This window comes from Triturus cristatus, chromosome 2_1 (genome assembly GCF_964204655.1).
Source record: "Triturus cristatus chromosome 2_1, aTriCri1.1, whole genome shotgun sequence".
Taxonomy (NCBI): Eukaryota; Metazoa; Chordata; class Amphibia; order Caudata; family Salamandridae; genus Triturus; species Triturus cristatus.
This window is the reverse complement of record NC_140581.1, coordinates 861,282,872-861,302,856: the sequence shown is the minus strand read 5'-3', so window position 1 is coordinate 861,302,856 and position 19,985 is coordinate 861,282,872. Positions and strand designations below refer to the sequence as shown.

The 19,985-nt window shown below is 44.0% G+C and overlaps 2 protein-coding genes across 3 annotated transcripts in view; one reads left to right on the top strand and one right to left on the bottom strand.

Annotated features, from left to right (window-relative positions):
* DOCK8 (dedicator of cytokinesis 8) overlaps window positions 1–19,985 on the top strand; it is a 567,196-nt gene that overhangs the window by 277,427 nt on the left and 269,784 nt on the right. The gene's annotated exons all lie outside the window — the stretch shown is intronic.
* On the bottom strand, window positions 5,660–12,401 carry LOC146865990 (angiopoietin-related protein 3-like). Its single transcript, XM_085632980.1, has 3 exons — window positions 11,832–12,401; window positions 11,206–11,316; window positions 5,660–7,540 (listed from the first exon to the last, which is right to left on the bottom strand). The coding sequence occupies exons 1-3, from the start codon at window positions 12,282–12,284 to the stop codon at window positions 7,496–7,498; spliced, it is 609 nt and encodes a 202-aa protein (XP_085489106.1). The 5' UTR covers window positions 12,285–12,401; the 3' UTR covers window positions 5,660–7,495.

Sequence of the window (19,985 nt, the reverse complement as noted above, 5' to 3'; positions counted from 1 at the left end):
TGTTGTCATCTCCCACCCACATTAACCACAACCCTAAATTTAACCCTTAACCCAACCATAAATCTTTGCTTTATTGCAAACAATGCACATGCTCTATTGTCCTGTTCAGAGCTAGTTGGTAGGACGTTCCATGCTATCATTGGAATGCTGAAATCAAGTACCCAATTTTATAGAGCACTTGCATCTTTCAAGATTTCCAGCTCCAGAAAAGTGACAAAGTGCGAAGGAAAATTAGAGAGCAGGGAAAGTCAGAAAAGTGATCTCAGCAAGAAGAAGTATTAGGAGGCTGTCCCAATGGGAGCTTTTGGCTTGGAAACTCAAGGCTCCAGTAGTAGCTCAAAAATCAAGTATTTATCATCATGAGGATCTCACTGGCTACACTTTCCTGCCACGCCTCACTGGAGGATTTAGACTTCCATAAAAAGGAGTAAGTCAGGGGGTGAAACTATTGGCTGATGCGACCCGTAAGGCTCTGATTCCAACTTCGTCAAGGATCGCCCAAAATCATGCCTACATACCAGTCAAATGGAACCATAGGCACGCAGTAATTTATTTTTGGCGTAAAATTATTAAAAACCCATACTTGTGGTTCCCTAATCTAAGTGTTACCATTTTGGTGTAACATTTGTTATTAAATGTTTTCCATTTAGCTACATTGGTTTGGGAATTTAATTGGTTTGTTTCTTGGCTGTGATGTTGTTTTGATGTTGCTTAGATAATTAACACTTTTTTTCTCTGGGGTACAAAAAGCTGCCTTGTGTCATTGCTGATAGGGGTTAAGCAAAGGTCTGCCAGTTCTACTTGGTTTTGGCCTAGCAAGACACTAGACCCTGCTGTTACACAGGTATATAATAGTATAAGTGATATTCTCACAATTAGTTTTCTACTTTGTGTGTTTATGCTGGCATTCTTTTCATATATTTGTCAATTCACAGGTTAGCATTTTCAATCATAAAAGTGAGCCGATAGCAGTCATAGCATCAAGATTCTGTAAATGGCACATGGCCCACAATAGTCCCGTTATAAATTTCTATTGAAAAAGGTTGAACATTCTTGCTTAAATCTAGTGCAAAATGGTGGTAATAAGTGCAAGTTAACTTATGTTCTTAATGTGATTACTCAGATTAGTGCCATGAATGTTTTAGTGATATATGTAAGGCCATTTTATTTGGGTTATTTTAGGCTACACTCTCTTAACTTTATCTGAAGGGTCTCATAGATGCTTTTTACTAAACTGGTTTAGCATAGATGAAAAACTGACTATATATTTTCCCATTAAATTATTAATTGGAAATGTGTGCAATAAAGTGAGGTATATTTATATTTTGCTTTGGCGCAGATGGCCATATTGTAGTGATTTAGCAGATGTAGAATCTGTAAACTTAGTATTTAATGGAATTGTTTCATAATAAATGGTACTTTCAAATTGTTATCACTGTGGTTTAGCCGGTTTCTATGGCAAGTGTGCCAATTCGTGCTAAAAAAACAACTTTTCAATATGAAAACAAACCGTGGTTGGACACTCACAGGTGGCTTCATTTTGTCTAAATATCTGGTGCAACTTCTGTGGAGCTTTACAGGACCATACTCTTCACTTCAAGCACTTTCGTATCTCCTTCACAACTGCGCTTTCGGTTTAGTGGCAATAACCTAGTGTGATGTAAGAAGTAAGATGTGTCTGTCCCCTAATGAGAGTGCCACCGACAAATCACCCCTACCACTTGGTAGTACCAGACTGATTGAATGAACCCAACCATTCTCTATCCAACCAGACACAGTGAGGCATGCGAGCACATTCAGAATTAAGAAAATTGTAAGTGATTGATAATTATTATAGGAGGAAAATTAAGAGATTAGTACAGGGATATGTGAGACGCTCACTTACTTATGCTCTCAGTGGAGGGAAAATATTGCATAAGAAAAAGTTAACAAAATATGAATACATTTATCTGAGTGGTAGTTTGCTTAATGAGAAAGCAAACTAAAGATGCCCACTATTTGACATCTTGTTATCAAGGTACATAAGGTAGGCATAATCAATTAGATTATACATCTACATAGTATATTTCAATTTTAACCTCTTGAATAATGGAGTTCAAAAAAGTGTATTTTTTAATTTTCAAGTCTCAGTAGGGCAGGGAATCACTTTTTTGCATTGGTATGCTGGAATCATTGTGTTGCTCACAATAGCAAATGTTTTTGCTCCTGGATGTAGAATGCGAACTAGAAGATAATGGGGGCACACAGTTTGTCCTATTGTTGTGGTGGGCTGGATGGATATACAATGAGACAGTGGTTTCATGCATATACAGACGTTTAGGTATTCTTAGCCTGCTCTTGATTGTGAATGGGGGATTGAGTGGTTCAGCATTTCCCCTCTGGGATCTGGAGTGCTAAAACCACCAGTCTGCAGTTGGCCTGCCCCAACCAATCCCCATCTCAGTTTATACTTCTTTCTTTGTTTGTTTGGTAAAACGTTTTGGGTTTACAAAGGGCTGCAGACTATGCAAATGAAAGACACATCCGCTATTTTGGCAAGCTTTGAGAATTTGTACGGGTATTCCGTCTATATCTAGAGCTTGGATCCAACCATCAAGATTTATCTACTGAATTCTTTTTTGTGATGTCTCATAAAAGGTTTAATGAATATTATACATTTTTATGAATGAAGTAGAGTATCCACCTACTCATATTTATGCTTGATAATTCTTACATCAGGGATATTTTAGAAATCTGAAGGCTGGCACTTTCTATTGTTAAAAGGGAAACACTACTTTTAGAAAGACTTGGTACTCATTTACGCCCCCCTCCCCCCTTTCATAGATCATGATCAAACTTTGTCAAAAATATTAGAGCGGCCAAAACACTCATTGTCAGAAATTCTGCTGTGAATTTTTGTTTTGAAAGCCCATGGCAGGACTACAAAATATTGCCTCTGCAAACATAACATGTTTTTTGCATGCTTGGTTGGCAAGCTTGTATTTCCAATGTGCCAAGTGATATTGTAAATAATATTTATTGTACATAAACTATCCATACCATACCACATCGTCCAATAATCATTTGCGATGGAGGGTCTGGGTTACATTTTTCCAACAAGCAAAACGTACCTCTCTTCTGTCTCCCATTACAACATATACTGCAGAATAGCATATAAGAGCATCAGTACATGTTCACCTCACATATGGCTGCTCCTATGGCTCTGGTCCTAGTTGGTCTAGTAGATGAATGCCTATGATACACAAATGTATCTAAAGTATAGGAAAGTGATGGTGGTCGCCAACGAGTTTTGTATACATCCCAAGCTGGATGCAGTCAGAGTGGCAGTTTGTTATACCTTCAAAAATGGGCATCTTATTCTTGGCCCACATGGATCCATCTACTCTACCAAGTGGCTGGGCACCTACTCTAGATCCCAGCTCTCCTTGTATGCAACCTAGGGATTAACTCTGAATGTCATAGATGAGAGTTTCATCCTCTTGCTTGTCATTCATAGCTGTTATTTATCTTCAGCAGTGATGTCCTGAATGGGTTCACACATGGTCAATATCCTGCTTTGACCACTGCAGCATCATATATGTGAGCTTTCCCAAGGTGACCTTTTCAAAGCTTTAAAGGACAAGAAACGTTGTTGCCTATTTCATCTTCAATTGAAAGTGCGCCAACTATGTGACCGAAGCTAGGAAACCTTCGTATTGACTGCCCATCAAGTATTGTGCAGACATCAATGTGTTGCACCTGCATCACAGAAAAACACACCTAGTTTTCACTATAACTTTTCCTAGAATGTTCCTACCAATTAGGTGTTGGACCCTCTACCTCTGTAAAACAAGGTACAATCATTATTTTAAAAGATTACAGCCCTTCTCTCTCTGGAACACCACCACCTGATGTCCAACAACACATATAATGCCCACTTGTACTACTCATCGTACAGACTGTAATGAAACCTAACTTTATTGTTATGTGATCACCCTGTGCATATGCTTCTAAATGTTCCCCCTCGTGACCCACTGTGTTTTTCTCCCGACACCTGCCAGGAGATGTATTGGCTGGGCATCTCGACCTATCACTGTGAGGATAACACACGGCCTATTTGATAGTGTTAGTACTTGTGAACTTCACTGCCTTAACCCTTGACTTTCTGTAATTAAAGGGGGATTCCCGCTTACCAACTGACAATCAATCCTAAAATTGATGTTTTTCATCCTTGATCCGTCCAGGTTAATTGTGCAACCAGTAGTTCTCTCTCGATCTATGAGAGGTAGGGTGCTCGTTAGCCTCCCTATGTGCCCAATCCAACCTTTAAAAATTCTCTGCCATGATGTTTGATTAGTTATAGCAAATTTATTCGAGGATCTCGAAAATTAAATGTATTCTAGAACCAGCTATTTTGCACTAGTGCCCATGTGTTGGTATTAGTGGCCCATCATGTATATCTTTGTTCACCAACTTTAATTTTAAAAGATCTTGCAAAGTCAAGTTTAAAATTGCAGTGTTTTTAGATGAAGCCACAGATTTGAAATTGTGTTTGCAATAACAAGGTAACAAGAGTTCATCCCCACTGCTTCATGCTGTACACATGTATGGTGATATGTGGCTTGCTTTCGAGAGATACTCCCTTTTGAAGAGCAACACAGCAGAGCTGAGTTTTGTCTATTTATATCAAAACGTTCCTGTTACACTGCACATGAACTGAAATCGAAAGGGATTCCTCTATGCTTTTGATCTTTACAATACTAGGGCTCTATTCCAAGTTCCCTGTTATCTCTGCAGTGAAATACCAGGGTTGAAATTGTTAATACTGGCCAGTATCTCTTCGTGAGATAGCGGAGATTAGAAGTTGTTTAATAAAAAATGGGGAAACATGTGGACCCTGGAAAGCCAAGCCCAATACCACATGTTTTTCAGACTTCCCTGGGAAACAACTGGCCCACATCTGCTGCCATTAACCGCCTGCGGAGAGTAGGTGGCAAATGACTGGGCAGCTTTTTCTTTTGTCTGTGGCAGGGTTGAAGGGAGCAGGAGGCAGCAGCAGGGCAGATGTCCGTTTCCTTCAGATGGGCGGAGCACCTTCTTACCCCATGCAGAAGTATGTTGGGAGGCAGGGGCTGGGCACAGCAGCAGCTGCCTCCATCCCCCGCAGCTCTGCAGATGCCTCCATGCCCAATGTCTCCAGACCTGGAAATATCATCTCCGGAGTCTGCGGGTTCGATAGGTTCAGTCCAGGACATACATATTTGCCCATAGCGGTGTCACCCTGGGCATACCGAATCGGAAACCTCTTTAATGAGCCTTAATGTTGTGTAATTGGTTCTAAATCATTACACCCAGTTTAAAGCATATAAAAACCACGTACTTATAAAGCAACAAAAAGAATTTCAGTTCAGTTGTTAACTTTAGACCCAACCCAAATGCTAAACCCAACTCTAACAAATGACGTGCAAGATTACCTTAACCATAACACCAACCCTAACCTACACCAGATCCCTGCACCTAAACCGAATGCCTAATCCCAATCATTTATCGAAGCAGTACATTTTCTGTGTTTAATTGAATGTGAATTATAGTAGAATTCAATCATCTGATGGTAGAATTGAAGGGCACGTTTTGTAATGTTTTTGTAAGAAGACATAACAGTGAGGAATGCGTTTTGTTTCAAAGTATATTTTGAAGTTTTAATAGCAGAACAGAAGAAACAACACATTGATTTCATAAATGATAACACGTTTTCGGGTTGTTAAGACCTTCACAGATGAGACATCTTGATAGAAATACCAACACAGAGTTCTTCAAACAGAGCACCTTTTAGATGGCATTTGTGTATACAAGTGAATGTGCATGTTTATTCAAACCAACCCGGTTTCCCAGAAGGGCTGAAGAAGAGCATAAGGATTTTTAAAGGAATTGGTTTGCAAACAGTGCACCTGCTTTTCACAGGATGTTTTCTCGTGGCCTTTCTGCTAGGCAGAAAAACAGCATTGTTCAGAAAAGTTATCATCAGTATGAACATACTAGATTAAAGTTTTTCAATGAAATTTCAAGCGAAGTGCCTATTTTGTTTCATACACTGATACAATGCTCCAATTCATGAAAGTCTGAATTTTTCTCGAATTGAATTGATCCAATTGTGACTTTTACCAAAGAGGTGTTGTTGTAGAGACTTCTGCAGCCAATGGCTCCCCCCTTTAGGCATACAGGGCTAAGCCACCTTGGTTTCTGGCCTGTTTTTAATATACCAAGAATTAATAATAAACCGCCTGTACAGGTCATCAGAGATTCTCTAGGGCTGGGGAACCCCCAGCTCTGGCCTCAGTGCCATGGCACACCTGTCTCCCCAGCTGTGACTTAGTAATGCGTGACACTTATAGGTAGCAACGGGTGCTGAGGCTTAAGCCCCTATTGCCCATGGGTACATGGCAATTAGCCAGTAACCTCGCTCTTTCCCAACTCCTTGCAGAGTCTGGAAAGGGTATGGTGAAACAGCAGAGATCAAAACCTCAAATCTGTGACTCGGGGGCGGCTCCTCCGTTGGAGCGGAGGGGCACTGCCCCACTTAAAAACCCCAACCCCATTAAAAATAAAATGGTAATTTATTACCATTTTATTTTTCTACCCTGTCCCGAACAAAGTGTCAGGACGGGGGCAGAGCGGCTGCTAAGTAACAGCAGTATGTCACTCAGCAGGGAGGAGGGTGAGCTTGTATGGCACTGTTTAAAGTGCGCATGTCATTTTGTCCAGCAGTCTTGAGACAGCCAGCCACACATGCACACTTTAAACAGCTCTAACCCAGCTGTCTTATGATAGCTGGGTTACAGCAAGCCATAGCCTCAACAGTGCTGTGGAGCGCGGCTGCTCCATCCAATCGGGGAGCTGCTCTCATGCTGCATCAGAGCCGCACCCTGATTGGTAAAGGGAGTTGCTGCTGCCAGTTCTGTGGTAGAGAAGAGGAAGGGAGGAGAATGTCGCGTTCAGGTAAGTTAAACGTTTTTTGTGGGTTTTTTTTGCTATTGTGCACTCTCCCGCCTGCCCAACCACCCATCTCTGCCCCCCAGAGATACCAGCTACCACTGCTGTGACTGTGCAGGTTCCAGATTTCAGTTTCAAGTGATGGAGGCAGAAAGAAGTAGCAGGAGTCCAAATAAGACCTGCAAAAGCAGCAAGGTAAGTAAAAAATGATTTAAAACGCTTTTTGTGTATACATGAGGGTGCATGTCCACGAGAGTGTGTATGAGCTACGTATAACATTGGAACCTTCTACTTATAAGAACATTTTTTAAACATGGCTCTCCCAGCAAGCATAACAAGACACTTGTTATTGTAGGCTACCTGTTTTAATGCCAAGACACTCTCTTGAGTAGCTGCGCGCTTTATAAATCCCACTAACGTAACATATGTGTGAGCATATCTGTGTGTGTGAGTGAAAGGGAGGTCTTGAAATTCATCGCTAGTAACAGTACAAAACGTGCATTCTGCTCCTCGGAAGGTAGAAATTTTACTTTTGTCTTCGTCTTCCCAGTTTTCTTTTCCGGGATGTTACCTACAAAATAAATTAGAGGAATAATGCAGTGTTAGCAGTGGTATGCATTATACTCGAAGCCTGGATTTGTGGACATTCATTTTGGGGAGGAAAGAAAATAATAAAAGTCTTACCCAGCAGTGCTAGCTCCCACCAACCATGATAGTTAGCTCCTCTAGATTCACATAACAAATTAAATTTACACAGAGGACATAAACAAAAAAGCTAAAACTAAAAAACACAATGAGCCCCTGGTAAAAAGTACCTATGCATCTAATGTTAGTTGAGAATACTTCTTTTGAATGTATAAGGGCAAACTTCGTTGGACATGTTGGACCAATTGAAAAAATTCCGCTTGCTTACACACTAAGAGGTCCATTAGGATGGAGGGGCGGATGTCCTCCGCCGGGCGGGTGGTAGCAACCGCCAGACCGGCGGCAGACATCCGCCCGCCATCGAAGTCCTGAACACCGCCGGTCTGATTAGCATTGCGGTCGTGACCGCAGCTGTGTGATATCCCGCCTGCCACTTTTCTGCCGGTTGCAGTCCGCCCGCTTGCCTGGCGTGCGGAGCTGGACCGCTACAATTGTGGCGAATCAGGGCCAAGCACCGCCGGCACGATTATGATGCCGGCCGTAGCCAGCTTTCCTTGGCGGTGGAACCGCCATGGAAAGGCATGCGGAGAATGTCTCTGGGGGTCCATTGCGGACCCCCAATGTGTTGGTTGGGGGGGGTGTGGGTGCACTGGGGGGGGGGTGCCATGTCCCTGTACCAGGTGGCAGGCACTGTGCAATGCCTGCAACACAGTGCAGGGACATGCAGGACATGCTTGTTTGGACATCGCGGGGGTGCTGCTGGCAGCACCACCCACCACAATGTTAACTGCCGCTGTCCGACCGCCACGGTCGGATTACCACTGCGGAGCATAATAATTGGACCGGCGGTTTTCCCGTGGTCCTGGCGGGCGTTGTTTTCTCGCTACCATGGCGGTCGGGGTACTTTTCCGCCCGTCATCCTAATGGACCTCTAAGCCTCATTCACATTGAAAAGAGGAGTCCTAAATGGCTGCACACTACCTCTGTTGTCAGGCATGGCACAGGTAGTTAATTAGCGAACCCCTGCCTGAATAGAAGGTTGCACATGCTACCCACCCCACCCTTAGTCAAGGTAGGAGTAGTAATGTCCCTCCCTCCCTTGGACTAGGTAGACAGGCCTGTACCCCCTCCCCAGAGGGCTGTAAATTAAGCTCCATACTATTTCTTTAAATATCTCCCAGTGTTTGCGACCACGAGAAGGGATTTTTTAGCAAATTAAGCCCGGAACATATGGGGAGATGTACAGATCTAGCTTATATTTTACTAACAAGCCAGACCGGTCAGCTTTGACAAAGTTACAGGGTTGGGACACAGGGGTAGCAAAAGTGCAATGGCATAGCGAGGGATGGCAGGGTGAGGGGAGACATACATGAGTGGCAGTAGGGATGCCAAGGGGCCAAAGGGAGAGTGGGGGGTACATGCATGAGCTGCAGAAGCATGGCAGGGTGGCACACTGGTATGTTAACCGTGGCTTCAAAGTAAAAAGTTAATATTAATGAAATGAAAACGGTAACATGAAAGCTCGGTCTCATGTCACAACTCCACTAACCTTGTACCCCAACACACTGACTAATTCATCCATACATCCACCATTTGGAAATGGTGGGTGTATGGTGTCTATACAAAACACTAAACATCATATAGCTATTGACACATGACTTATAGTGACAAACCAACCATCATACATATGCACAACCACAATGCACCAAACACCTTAATAAGACAACCTCACAGTCATGTTCATAAGCCCACACACTACCTTATGACCATCCATCCACCATGAAATTACCCAACCCCCACCATCATACACCCACACAGATACCATCATACAAATACACAGCAACCATTACGAACTATCATCCCCCACATAACCACTGATAACCAGTGGTCTACATTATTAATCCAACAACTTGTGACACCATTATACAACCTTAAAGGCAGATCCAAGTACATTTAATGACTCTTTAAAACACATCTCATTTTAAACATTCTCAAGTACTAACAGGTGCAAGTAAGTGGATGGATGGATGGATGGATGGATGGATGGATGGATGGATGGATGGATGGATGGATGGATGGATGGATGGATGGATGGATGGATGGATGGATGGATGGATGGATGGATGGATGGATGGATGGATGGATGGATGGATGGATGGATGGATGGATGGATGGATGGATGGATGGATGGATGGATGGATGGATGGATGGATGGATGGATGGATGGATGGATGGATGGATGGATGGATGGATGGATGGATGGATGGATGGATGGATGGATGGATGGATGGATGGATGGATGGATGGATGGATGGATGGATGGATGGATGGATGGATGGATGGATGGATGGATGGATGGATGGATGGATGGATGGATGGATGGATGGATGGATGGATGGATGGATGGATGGATGGATGGATGGATGGATGGATGGATGGATGGATGGATGGATGGATGGATGGATGGATGGATGGATGGATGGATGGATGGATGGATGGATGGATGGATGGATGGATGGATGGATGGATGGATGGATGGATGGATGGATGGATGGATGGATGGATGGATGGATGGATGGATGGATGGATGGATGGATGGATGGATGGATGGATGGATGGATGGATGGATGGATGGATGGATGGATGGATGGATGGATGGATGGATGGATGGATGGATGGATGGATGGATGGATGGATGGATGGATGGATGGATGGATGGATGGATGGATGGATGGATGGATGGATGGATGGATGGATGGATGGATGGATGGATGGAGTTAAAGTACAGTTATGGTAAAGTCTTAAAACCAAAAAACCCTAAAATTCACCAGTTATGATTCCCTCCACAAACCATAGCTCACACACCTAACATAAATCATAGCACACACATCAAATATAGTGCTTATGACCTTACAATAATTATAATAGTAAATCACCGGAGTTTACACCACATTTTTACATTTCATTACACACAATAGATAATACTGTATCCATAGTTGTATCACTCATTATGTTCTTGGTACGACAATATAGCATGTCACTAGTGAGATAATGTATGTCATTTGTGAGGTGATCATTCTTTTACATTAAGAGTGAGCCCATGAGTAGTGCATTTGGTTTGTGGGAGAAACTGCAAGAGAGAAAGGCAAGAAAGGGAGAAACAAAGCAGGAAGTGGAAGGTAGGAAAACAGTAACTATGGGCGAAAGTAGGAATGAAAAACAATCTGAAAAGTCAGGAGGAAACAGGGGTGCAGCGTGATGCTATTCACAGCAAAATGCACGGTGTACTACCAACATAGTCAGCACAATTCAATAATTCGAAAACATTTTAGAAAGTGTGTCCAACCTTTCCTCCACACTAGGTCTCTCTCGTCTACATTGTGCAGCGCCTAGAAGCAAAGCTTTTACGTAGCACTGTAAACCAATGCTTTTACGTATCAGAACAAAACAATGCTTTTGCGTATCATTATAAACGTACGTTGAAATAAATAAGCACAACATATAAGGTTTCTTGAGCTATCAATGTATCGGGGCTTATGGTTTAAAATTGTGACTGCCAAGTGCAGACTTTAGCAGTGAAACAAAACCCACCTCTTTTACGAGATTTTCAAGTCTTTCCTCCTGAGCATTGATTTCTTTGTCCTGGGACTCTACGTCTGTGAAAAGGTCATCGATTCTCACGCTCTGAGACGTCAACAAAGCCTGGGCAAAGAGAAAATGCCAGAACAAGTGGTTAGAAAGTTGTGAAGTATGTGGTAAAGCAGAGGTTACGTTAGAAACATGAGTTGTGGTGGGTGCTATAAACCCCACAAGGAAATTAAACAATAACATCAATACACCGATGGCAACCATGTGAATTGTGGTCAGTAGAACCATATAAAAAACCATGGTCAGTGATGGCGCACATTCAGTATTCAGTAACAGAGGAACAGGGTCTCACAGCTAGTAATGATTAGCAATTATTGACACATCTTAATAGTTTAATTAAAATAATTCATTATATGTATTGTTATTTATATATCGCTTTCTGGGCGGTCCAGTTGCACTATTTATTTAGCACATCATACCCAGGTGAGGTTGTGATGCGCTCCAGTTCACTAACGGCCTAAGAATCTAGCTTACACTGTTGGGATGTTCACTGTGTGTTCACACTGGTGTGGCAGTGAAACCGTGAGTGGCAACTCTTAACAAGCTCTCTAAACACGTTGTGGTCCTACCATTAGTTGCTCCCACTCCTCGAGGTCCAGAGTGTTTTCCAGACGCTTCTCCAAGGAGTGCAGCTTGGCTTCAAAGGAGGTTTCGTGCTCCACCATCTGGCTGAGGTAGGCCTGGAAATCCACAGCGAGCCCCTGGAACTCGTCCTCCTTGTGCCCGAGCTCCGCCTCGCGCCGGCTCAGGCTCTCCCCGGTCCTCTCGCACGCGCCGACCTGCCGCAGCAGCTCGGCCACCGAGCGGTTGAACAGCTCCAGCTCCTGGTAGACTCGGGCTATCTCCACCTTGGTGTTAGCCACCTGCTCTTTCAGCACGGAGCCGAGCCGCAGGAGGGCTTTCCACAGCATGCCGACTTCCACGCTGTCGACCGTCAATACGTCCTGTTCATCCTCGTCCATGCTTAAGGCCAAGCTGCACATGAGGAAGCACAGGAGCGCGCGAACAAAAAGCATGCTCATTGTGCCTGCAGGCGGTGCAGCGTGTACCGAGAGCAGCGCGCGAGTGGACCACTTGCAAGCAGAGACGTTATCCGTGGCACTGGGGAAGGCAAAGTGAACCCAAGGCAGGATGCAAGTTATCCCAGATTCCACAGGTTAACCCCTTAGGTTCCCGGGCCAATGTTTGCCAGACTGTTTCCAGTTTCTTCCGTGCCTCTTAGCTGAGCTGTCCATGGTGGCGTGGGACCTTCCAGACTCTGGCGTACAATGGATTTGCAACAGCGCGGGAGAAAAAAGTTTCACTATCGAAACAAAAGTATTGAAGGCCAACGCCAGCGACATGCTGTTCATCATCAAAACCCTGACGAAATACCACAGTACGTCAGCAGAAAAATAAAATGCAACATTGTAGAATGTGCTTGGGTGGGAGAATAAGTATTGTATAGTCAACGACATACCTCCCGAGGTTGTATCTTTTTCAAAGAAGCTGTGGGAAAAGTATGTGTTTGGCCGGGATACTATATAGTTTGCAGAACATTTACAGTATGTGATTGTAACAGTCAACTATTTCTCTAAATTCATTTTTCATTTGTTGAGGCGCCCCCACCAGTCACTGAATCAATGGCTGACTCTCTTCTAAGACTTGTTCGCACCGGACGTTCCATTTAAAACTTTGGTTTCTGGCAGTGAATTGTAATTTGTATTGGACTGTACGAAGATGTTGGCTTAATTTAGCATTACTCAATATAAAGTGGGTTTGTGTAGTCCACAGCCGAATGGCCACCTGATTAGAATCTACAAAATATCAAGAGGAGGTGCTTTAGTGGCTCTCATGATGGAAGCAAATGTGGGTAAATGTATTAGAAACAAGGTTTAGAGCTAGCAGAGCAATGCAATTGTAGAAATTATATTTACATTATTGAGGAACAGAGTACAAGTCATTAAGGTTGTTAGATCTATCAACCATGGCGTGGTTTCTCTGACACTTTGCCCCCTGACCTCCTGTTTTGCTGACTTCATTTTTGCTGGCTCTAGGACTATGGGCACTTTACCACTGCTAACCAGTGCTAAAGTGCATGTTCTCTGGACTCAAAATGTGGTAGAATTGGCTTATCCACAATTGGCATATTTAATTTACATGTAAGTCTCTAGTAGAGTGCGCTACATGTGCCCTGGGACTGAAAATTAAATGCTACTAGTGAGCCTGCAGCACAGATTGAGCCACTCGCTTCAGTAGCCTGTAAACATGGCTCAGGCCTGATACTGCAGAGCTTGTGTGTGCCATTTTGAACTGATATTTTGATTTGGCAAGTTAACCCTACTTGCCAGGCCTAAACCTTTCCTTTTATTACATATAAGTCACCTCTAAGGTAGGCCCTAGGCAGCCCTATGGGCAGGGTGCAGTGTATGTAAAAGGTAGGACATGTACTTTTTAGTTTTACAAGTCCTGGTAGTGAAAAACTGCTGAATTCTTTTTTCACTACTGCAAGGCCCATCTCTCTCACAGGTTAACATTGGTATTGTCTTAAAACATCTTTTAAGTGTAATCTCCTGTTGTTAAAAGATGGAGATTTGGAGTTTGATGTCTCTGGATTCACAATTTAAAATCACAATTTATGGTGAAGTCCAATTTTAAATTGTAAATCTGAAAATGCCACTTTTAGAAAGTTGGCATTTTCTTACTTGAACCATTATGTGCCTCTGCCTGTCTCTGAATCCACATTCTTTTTGTGTGACTGCTGGGCTGTGACAAAGGTCTTTGTTCAATCCTTTTAGACATTCACACAAAAGGAGAGGAGATGTGAATTAGCATCCTGATGGGCCATCACAAGGCTGATGGTTCTTCCTAAGGTAAATTAGGAGGGAGGAGCAGACACTTGCACCTGGATAGGGCTGTGCCAGTCCCTACACAAAGAGCTGCATACCCACCTGTAATGAGCATGGAGCAAGGGCAGGAAAGGCAGGGACCGTGTGATCTTCAAAGGCCTTTTTGATGTCTTCTTCACTTCAAAGGCACTTTTGGGTATACGTACTGGACCCTACACACCATCAAAGGAGAACTTTGCTGAATCAAGGACATTCTGCCAGGAAGAAGAGCTGCTGTGCTGTAGGAAGGACTGCCACCTTACTACCCGCTTTGCTGTGTTGGCCTGCTGCCTGCTGCTTCTTTCCTGGGAGTGAGAGGGACTGGACCTGCTCTCTAGATCCTTGTACACAAGTTTCTCCCAGGGCTCTTTGACTTCCCTCCTGTCCTCTGAAGTCTCAGGATCACAAAATACTTCTTGCAACTCTGCTGGTGCTGCTGGACTCTGCCATCTGTGAGTTCTACCATTGCCTAAGGCACTCCCTCCAGTCCTGAGCCTCAGAAGTAGATTCTGTAGCTGCTTCAGCAAAACTCGATGCATCATCACCACTGTGCCGGTCGAAACTGACGCAGTGCCCTCCGACATCGCTGCAGTGCTGATGCGAGGACATCCCTGAGTGTCTTGAGGACAACACATAGACCTAACTGCGAGGTGTGACGATGATGCAGTGCCTATCCGAGGACCCAACTGCGAGGCTCTACGACGACGTATCGACCCAACTGCGTGAATCAGAACCGACGCATCGAGTCTTAACGTCAACACATGCGCTCTACAAAGGTACGTTTTTCAGTGGGCCCTGCGTGGGTCCTGCAGCCGGCCTGCCCTCCATCGCGGTCTGCCTGTACTTTGCACTTACCCCGGTCTAGCGTGACCTCAAGTAACCTTTTAGCGCTATTGACTTCTATGTCCTTAATTCTGGATTTAATCTTTAAAAAGTCATATATCGACTTCTACTGATTGGATTTTTGGCCTTTTGGCCTTGTTTTACTCAGATACATATTCAATATTCTCTATGTTTCTAAACAGGCGTGGAGTTTTTTTGTGGTGTTTTCACTGTGTTTCTGTAATTGAAGTGTGCACAAATAGTTACACATTGCCGCTTAAGTTAAGCCTGACTGCTCTGTGCCAAGCTACCAGAGGGTGAGCACAGGTTATTTTAGGTTGTGTGTCTAACTTACCCTGACTAGAATTGCAGCTCCTGCTTGGACAGGATGTATACTCTGCCAACTGGAAACCTCAATTTCTAACAAAGGTGTTTCCAGAGTGGCTCCTCAATGCATCTGGAGTTTAGAGTACAGAGTGGTTGTATTAAAAGTGAGAGACAGAGTTAAAATACTACAGGGTAAGGAAAAGGAGTGCTATGACAGAAAGAAAAATATTACTATTGTTCAAGTTTCAGTTAGTGACTTAGTAATGGTGAAAAAAAAGTGAATGCAAAAGATTGGTCCAGATTTGGTGAGCGGGTGCGATTCATGAAAGCCACTGAGCATGCTGTATTGTTAAAGAGTAAATAGCACTGTGGTTAATGGAGTGTGTTTAATGTGACTCGAGGTCAACTTGTTCAACTGAACGATTGTTGTAGTGACGAAATGGGTGAAGGATTTTGCTGTTAGAAGTGGGGTCTCTAGTTAGCAGTGGTTTGCATCCTATCTAAGTAGGGAACCTCACTCTAGTTAGATTGAGGTTGAGATTGAGCTAAAATAACCCCTGTTCACCGCCTTGGTAGCTTGGCACGAGCAGTCGGGCGTACATCAGAGGCAATGTGTAAAGCATTTGTACATACACACACAGTAATACACCGACAATTCTACAGACGGAGTCCACACCAGCTTTGAAAAATAGCCAATAATTATCTGAATACAACAAGACCAAAATGACAAACATCCAACATACACAAGTCAAGATATCACTTTTCAAAGATTAAGCAAGTTAAGCCCATGGAAATTAGTGGATGCATTTCTTTTAGCACAAAGTACATTTGATGCATCAAAAATCAAAGTTGTAGCAGGCGCAGGGGAGATGAGGTGCTGGAAAAGCAAAGCGATGTGTCTGTTCCTTACTACACATGCGTTGGTTTCTTACTGACAGAGGAGGTGATGCGTCGGTTCCTTACTGCTAGGCAAGGGGGTGATGTGTTGGTTCCTTACTGCCAAGGGAGGTGATGCATCGGTTACTTACTGGAAGGGGTATCGCTGTCGGGACACGCGGATGTGGTTCCTTACTGCGGTGCGGTATCGATGAAGAATCGGCGCCCAGGGACGATACAGCGAAAAAACGGATGCAGTCCATCAATGCAACCGTCCAAAGCAGGCACTGCGTTCATTTTCCAGCTGCGGAGCAGGCGCTGCATAGATTTTACAGCTGAGACCAGGTGCTGCACTGATCTTTTGCAGCGATGCACCAATAAAACAGGCACTGGGAGTCTACACGTGGATTTTCTCCTTAAGAGCACAAGATTACACTTCCAAGGGCCCAGGAACTGGATTTGGAACCACATGGCAAGTCCGTACTCTTAGCAGAAGAGCTCAGGCACTGGCAGGTGAGGTCTTTGATGGCCCTGAGACTTCTTAACAGGAGGCAAGAATGCACAAGCCCTCGGAGAACCTTGTAGAAAGTCCAGTTCTTTCACTCCCTGGACAGAAGCAGCAAGTAGAGGGCCAGATCAACAAAGCAACAGGCAGAGTGGCAGTCTCTCCAACAGCTTCCAGCTCTTCTTCCTGGCACAATGTCCTCAGTCTAGAAGTGCTCTACATTTGGGGTGTCAGAGGTTCAATACTTATACCCCTTTCTGCCTTTGAAGTAGGCAAACTTCAAAGAAAAGTCTTTGTAGTGCACAATATCCTGCCTTTCCCTGACCTGGCTCCAGACACACTACAGGGGAGATGGAGACAGCTTTGTATCAGGACAGGCACAACCCTATTCAGGTGTCAGTGATAACTCCTCCCACCACTGTAGCTCAGGAAGGCCCATCAACCTGGTGATGGCCTATCAGGCTATGCAAGGCACACCTCCGCTCCCTTTCTGTGGCTGTCTAGAGTGAATGCACAAGAGTCCAGCTGTCAGCCAACCCAGATGTGGATTTTACAGATAGGCAGAGGTACAGAATGGTTAAGCAAGAAAATGCCCTCTTTCTAAAAGTGGCATGTCTAAACTTGCAATTCAAAAGCCAACTTCAACAAAAGATGCATTTTTTAAATTGTGAGTTCAGAGACCCTAAACTCCAAATCTCCATCTTCTCCCAATGGGAATTGCACTTAAAGGATATTTCAAGCCAATCCCTCTTTGGGAGAGATAGGTCTCGCAATATTGAAAAATGAAATTAGCAGTATTTCACTATAAGGACATTTAAAACACACCAGTGCCTGTCCTACCTTTTAAATACACTGCACCCTGCCCAGGGGGCTACCTTGGCCCTACCTTAAAGGTGGTGTACATCTAGTAAAAGGGAAAGTTTGGGCCTGGCAAGTGGGTGCACTTGCCAGGTCAAAATGAAAGATTTAAAACTGCACTCACAGACACTGCAGTGGCAGACCTGAGACATTTGTGCAAGGCTACTTATGTGGGTGGCGCAATCAGTATTGCAGGCCCACAAGTAGCATTTGATTTACAGGCCCTGGGTGCACTTGGTGCACTTTACTAGAGACTTATTAGTAAACCAATCACCAATACAATTTAGACAGAGAGTGTACTTTATTACTGTGTTAAAGTGCACAGAGCCCTAAAATCAACAGAAAAAGGTCAGTAAAAAATGGAGGAAAAAGGCAAAAAGTTTGTGGATAACATTGCAAAGGTTGGTTCCCCCTCGACTGCGAGCTCAACAACTAATTGACGATCCTATTGAACCTTACTTTAGGGGTCGACAGCCGGAATCCCCAAGGTCACTGTCCTAGCAGAAGAGACTCTCACTCTTTTGCCCTGACGAGACCTCATATTCCCCCCTCACACCTAGGCATTCGTAACGCATCTTTCCTTTCCTCCTTCCCTTTCCCTATTGCAATTACATTTTTTCTTTATCTACCTAAAGTTGTAATACCAGGTTCAGAATAAGGTAAACGTTTAGGAAAAGGTACATGTGTATAAGACCATATAAACATAGCCTGACACTTACTACCCAATCTCTGCAATAAGAACAGCTCTCCAAATAACTCTCGTATTACTGTGTACTCTACTCTGGCCCTTCATGGCAAGAAAAGTGTTCCACAATAGCTTTTCTGAGGATCATTCCATATTGCTTTTTTTATTTATGTCATTTGTAGAGTGCATGAATAACCCCAACCTGGGTATCTCCGCTCTATGGCGGCCCTAAACAGCTAAGCCTGGTGTTTAGAACAGTGAGGTTTTTGATTGCTTTCTGAAGGATAAGTAGTTGGAGGAGAGTCGAATGTGGATGGGCAGCTGGTTCCAGAGGGCTGGAGCGACATAAGAGAAGGATGTACCACCCAGCCGGGTTTGTTTTATGTGAGGCACAAAAAGAAGCTCTTTGGGCCCCGAGCGGAGGGTCCTAGAGGGGATGTTTCAGGTCAATTTATCTGCAATGTAGTTAGGTCCTAGGTTGTTCAGGGCTTTATATACCATACAGCAGATCTTGAATTTAATCCTTTTCCGAATGGGCAGCCAGTGCAGTTTGCCAAGTAGGGGGAGTGAAGGTGTTCTGGGGGGAGCATTGGTCACCAATCGAGCTGCTGTGTTCTGGACTACTTGTAGTCTGTTTAGGGAAGATTCCTTAGCGGAGATCAAAAGAGCATTATAGTAGTCCAGACGACTCGTGAACAATACTTGGATCAAAGTTTTCCTTGTGGATAGCGGGAGTAAGGGAAAGACTCTGCGAAGCAGACTTAGTACATGGAGCAGGCCTTGGCGGTCGAGGTGGCATGCTCCTCTAGGTTTAGTTTCTGATCGATTTTTACCCCTAAGATCTTTACCGCAGGTTTGGGGGAGGGTGCTGGGCCCAATTCTCCTGACCACCAATTGGGAGACCATCTTGTTACTGCTTTTCTGAATAGCATGATTTCTGTTTTCTCAGCATTCAGCTGGAGGAAGTTGTTGCTCATCCAGTCAGTGATGGTTCTCATGCCCTCTGAAAAGGTGGCCTGAATGCTGGTGTTGTTCTTATCAAATGAGAGAAGCAGTTGTGTGTCATCAGTATAGGAGATTGGAACAAAGCCTAAGTTTCTTAGTAAGTTTGCAAGTGCTGTGACATAAATATTGAATAGGGTCGGGCTCAAACAAGAGCCCTGGGGTACCCCCTTGGTGACATTGGTAGTTTGTGATCTGAAAGGGCCAAGGTTAATGGTTTGCGTTCTTTCAGCTAGGAAGCGCGTCATCCATTTTAATGCCATCCCCTCAATGCCTATGTCTCTGAGCCTTCCTAGCAAGATCTGGTGAGAAATGGTATCAAATGCAGCAGACAGGTCAAGCAGTATGAGAAGTACAGCCTGACCCCTGTCTGCTAGCATTCGGATGTTGTCTGTAACTGTCACAAGTGCCGATTCTGTACTGTGTCTGGGTCGGAATCCTGACTGTGATGGATGGAGGCTATTGGGGGATTCTAGCAAACTGGTCAGGTGTTTGTTTATGTGTTTCTCTAGCAATTTACTTTGTAACAGGAGTAGAGAAATGGGTCGGTAGTTAGTAATGTCATTGGGGGAATTTGGCATTTTTCCTGATTGCCAGGTTTTGAGCTGCTTTCCATTCCTCAGGGAGCTTGCCTTCCTTAGAGAGCTATTTAAGATGGAGCAGATAGGGCCTGCGAGCTGGTTTGCTAGTAGGGCGGAGGTTTTGGCTGGGATCAGGTCTGTAGGAGAGCCAGATTTAGTCGTTTTTAGTAGGGTTTTAGTTTCTTTGAGGGAAAGCGGAG

What these genes read in the sequence shown, in the direction of transcription:
- LOC146865990 (XM_085632980.1), bottom strand. Translation starts at nt 12,284, where the DNA reads ATGAGCATGCTTTTTGTTCGCGCGCTCCTGTGCTTCCTCATGTGCAGC. An exon ending in AGGAGTGGGAGCAACTAATG is followed by an intron (nt 11,317 to 11,831) that starts GTAGGACCACAA and finishes CTCTTTGCCCAG; the next exon opens with GCTTTGTTGACGTCTCAGAG. An exon ending in TTGAAAATCTCGTAAAAGAG is followed by an intron (nt 7,541 to 11,205) that starts GTGGGTTTTGTT and finishes TTTATTTTGTAG; the next exon opens with GTAACATCCCGGAAAAGAAA.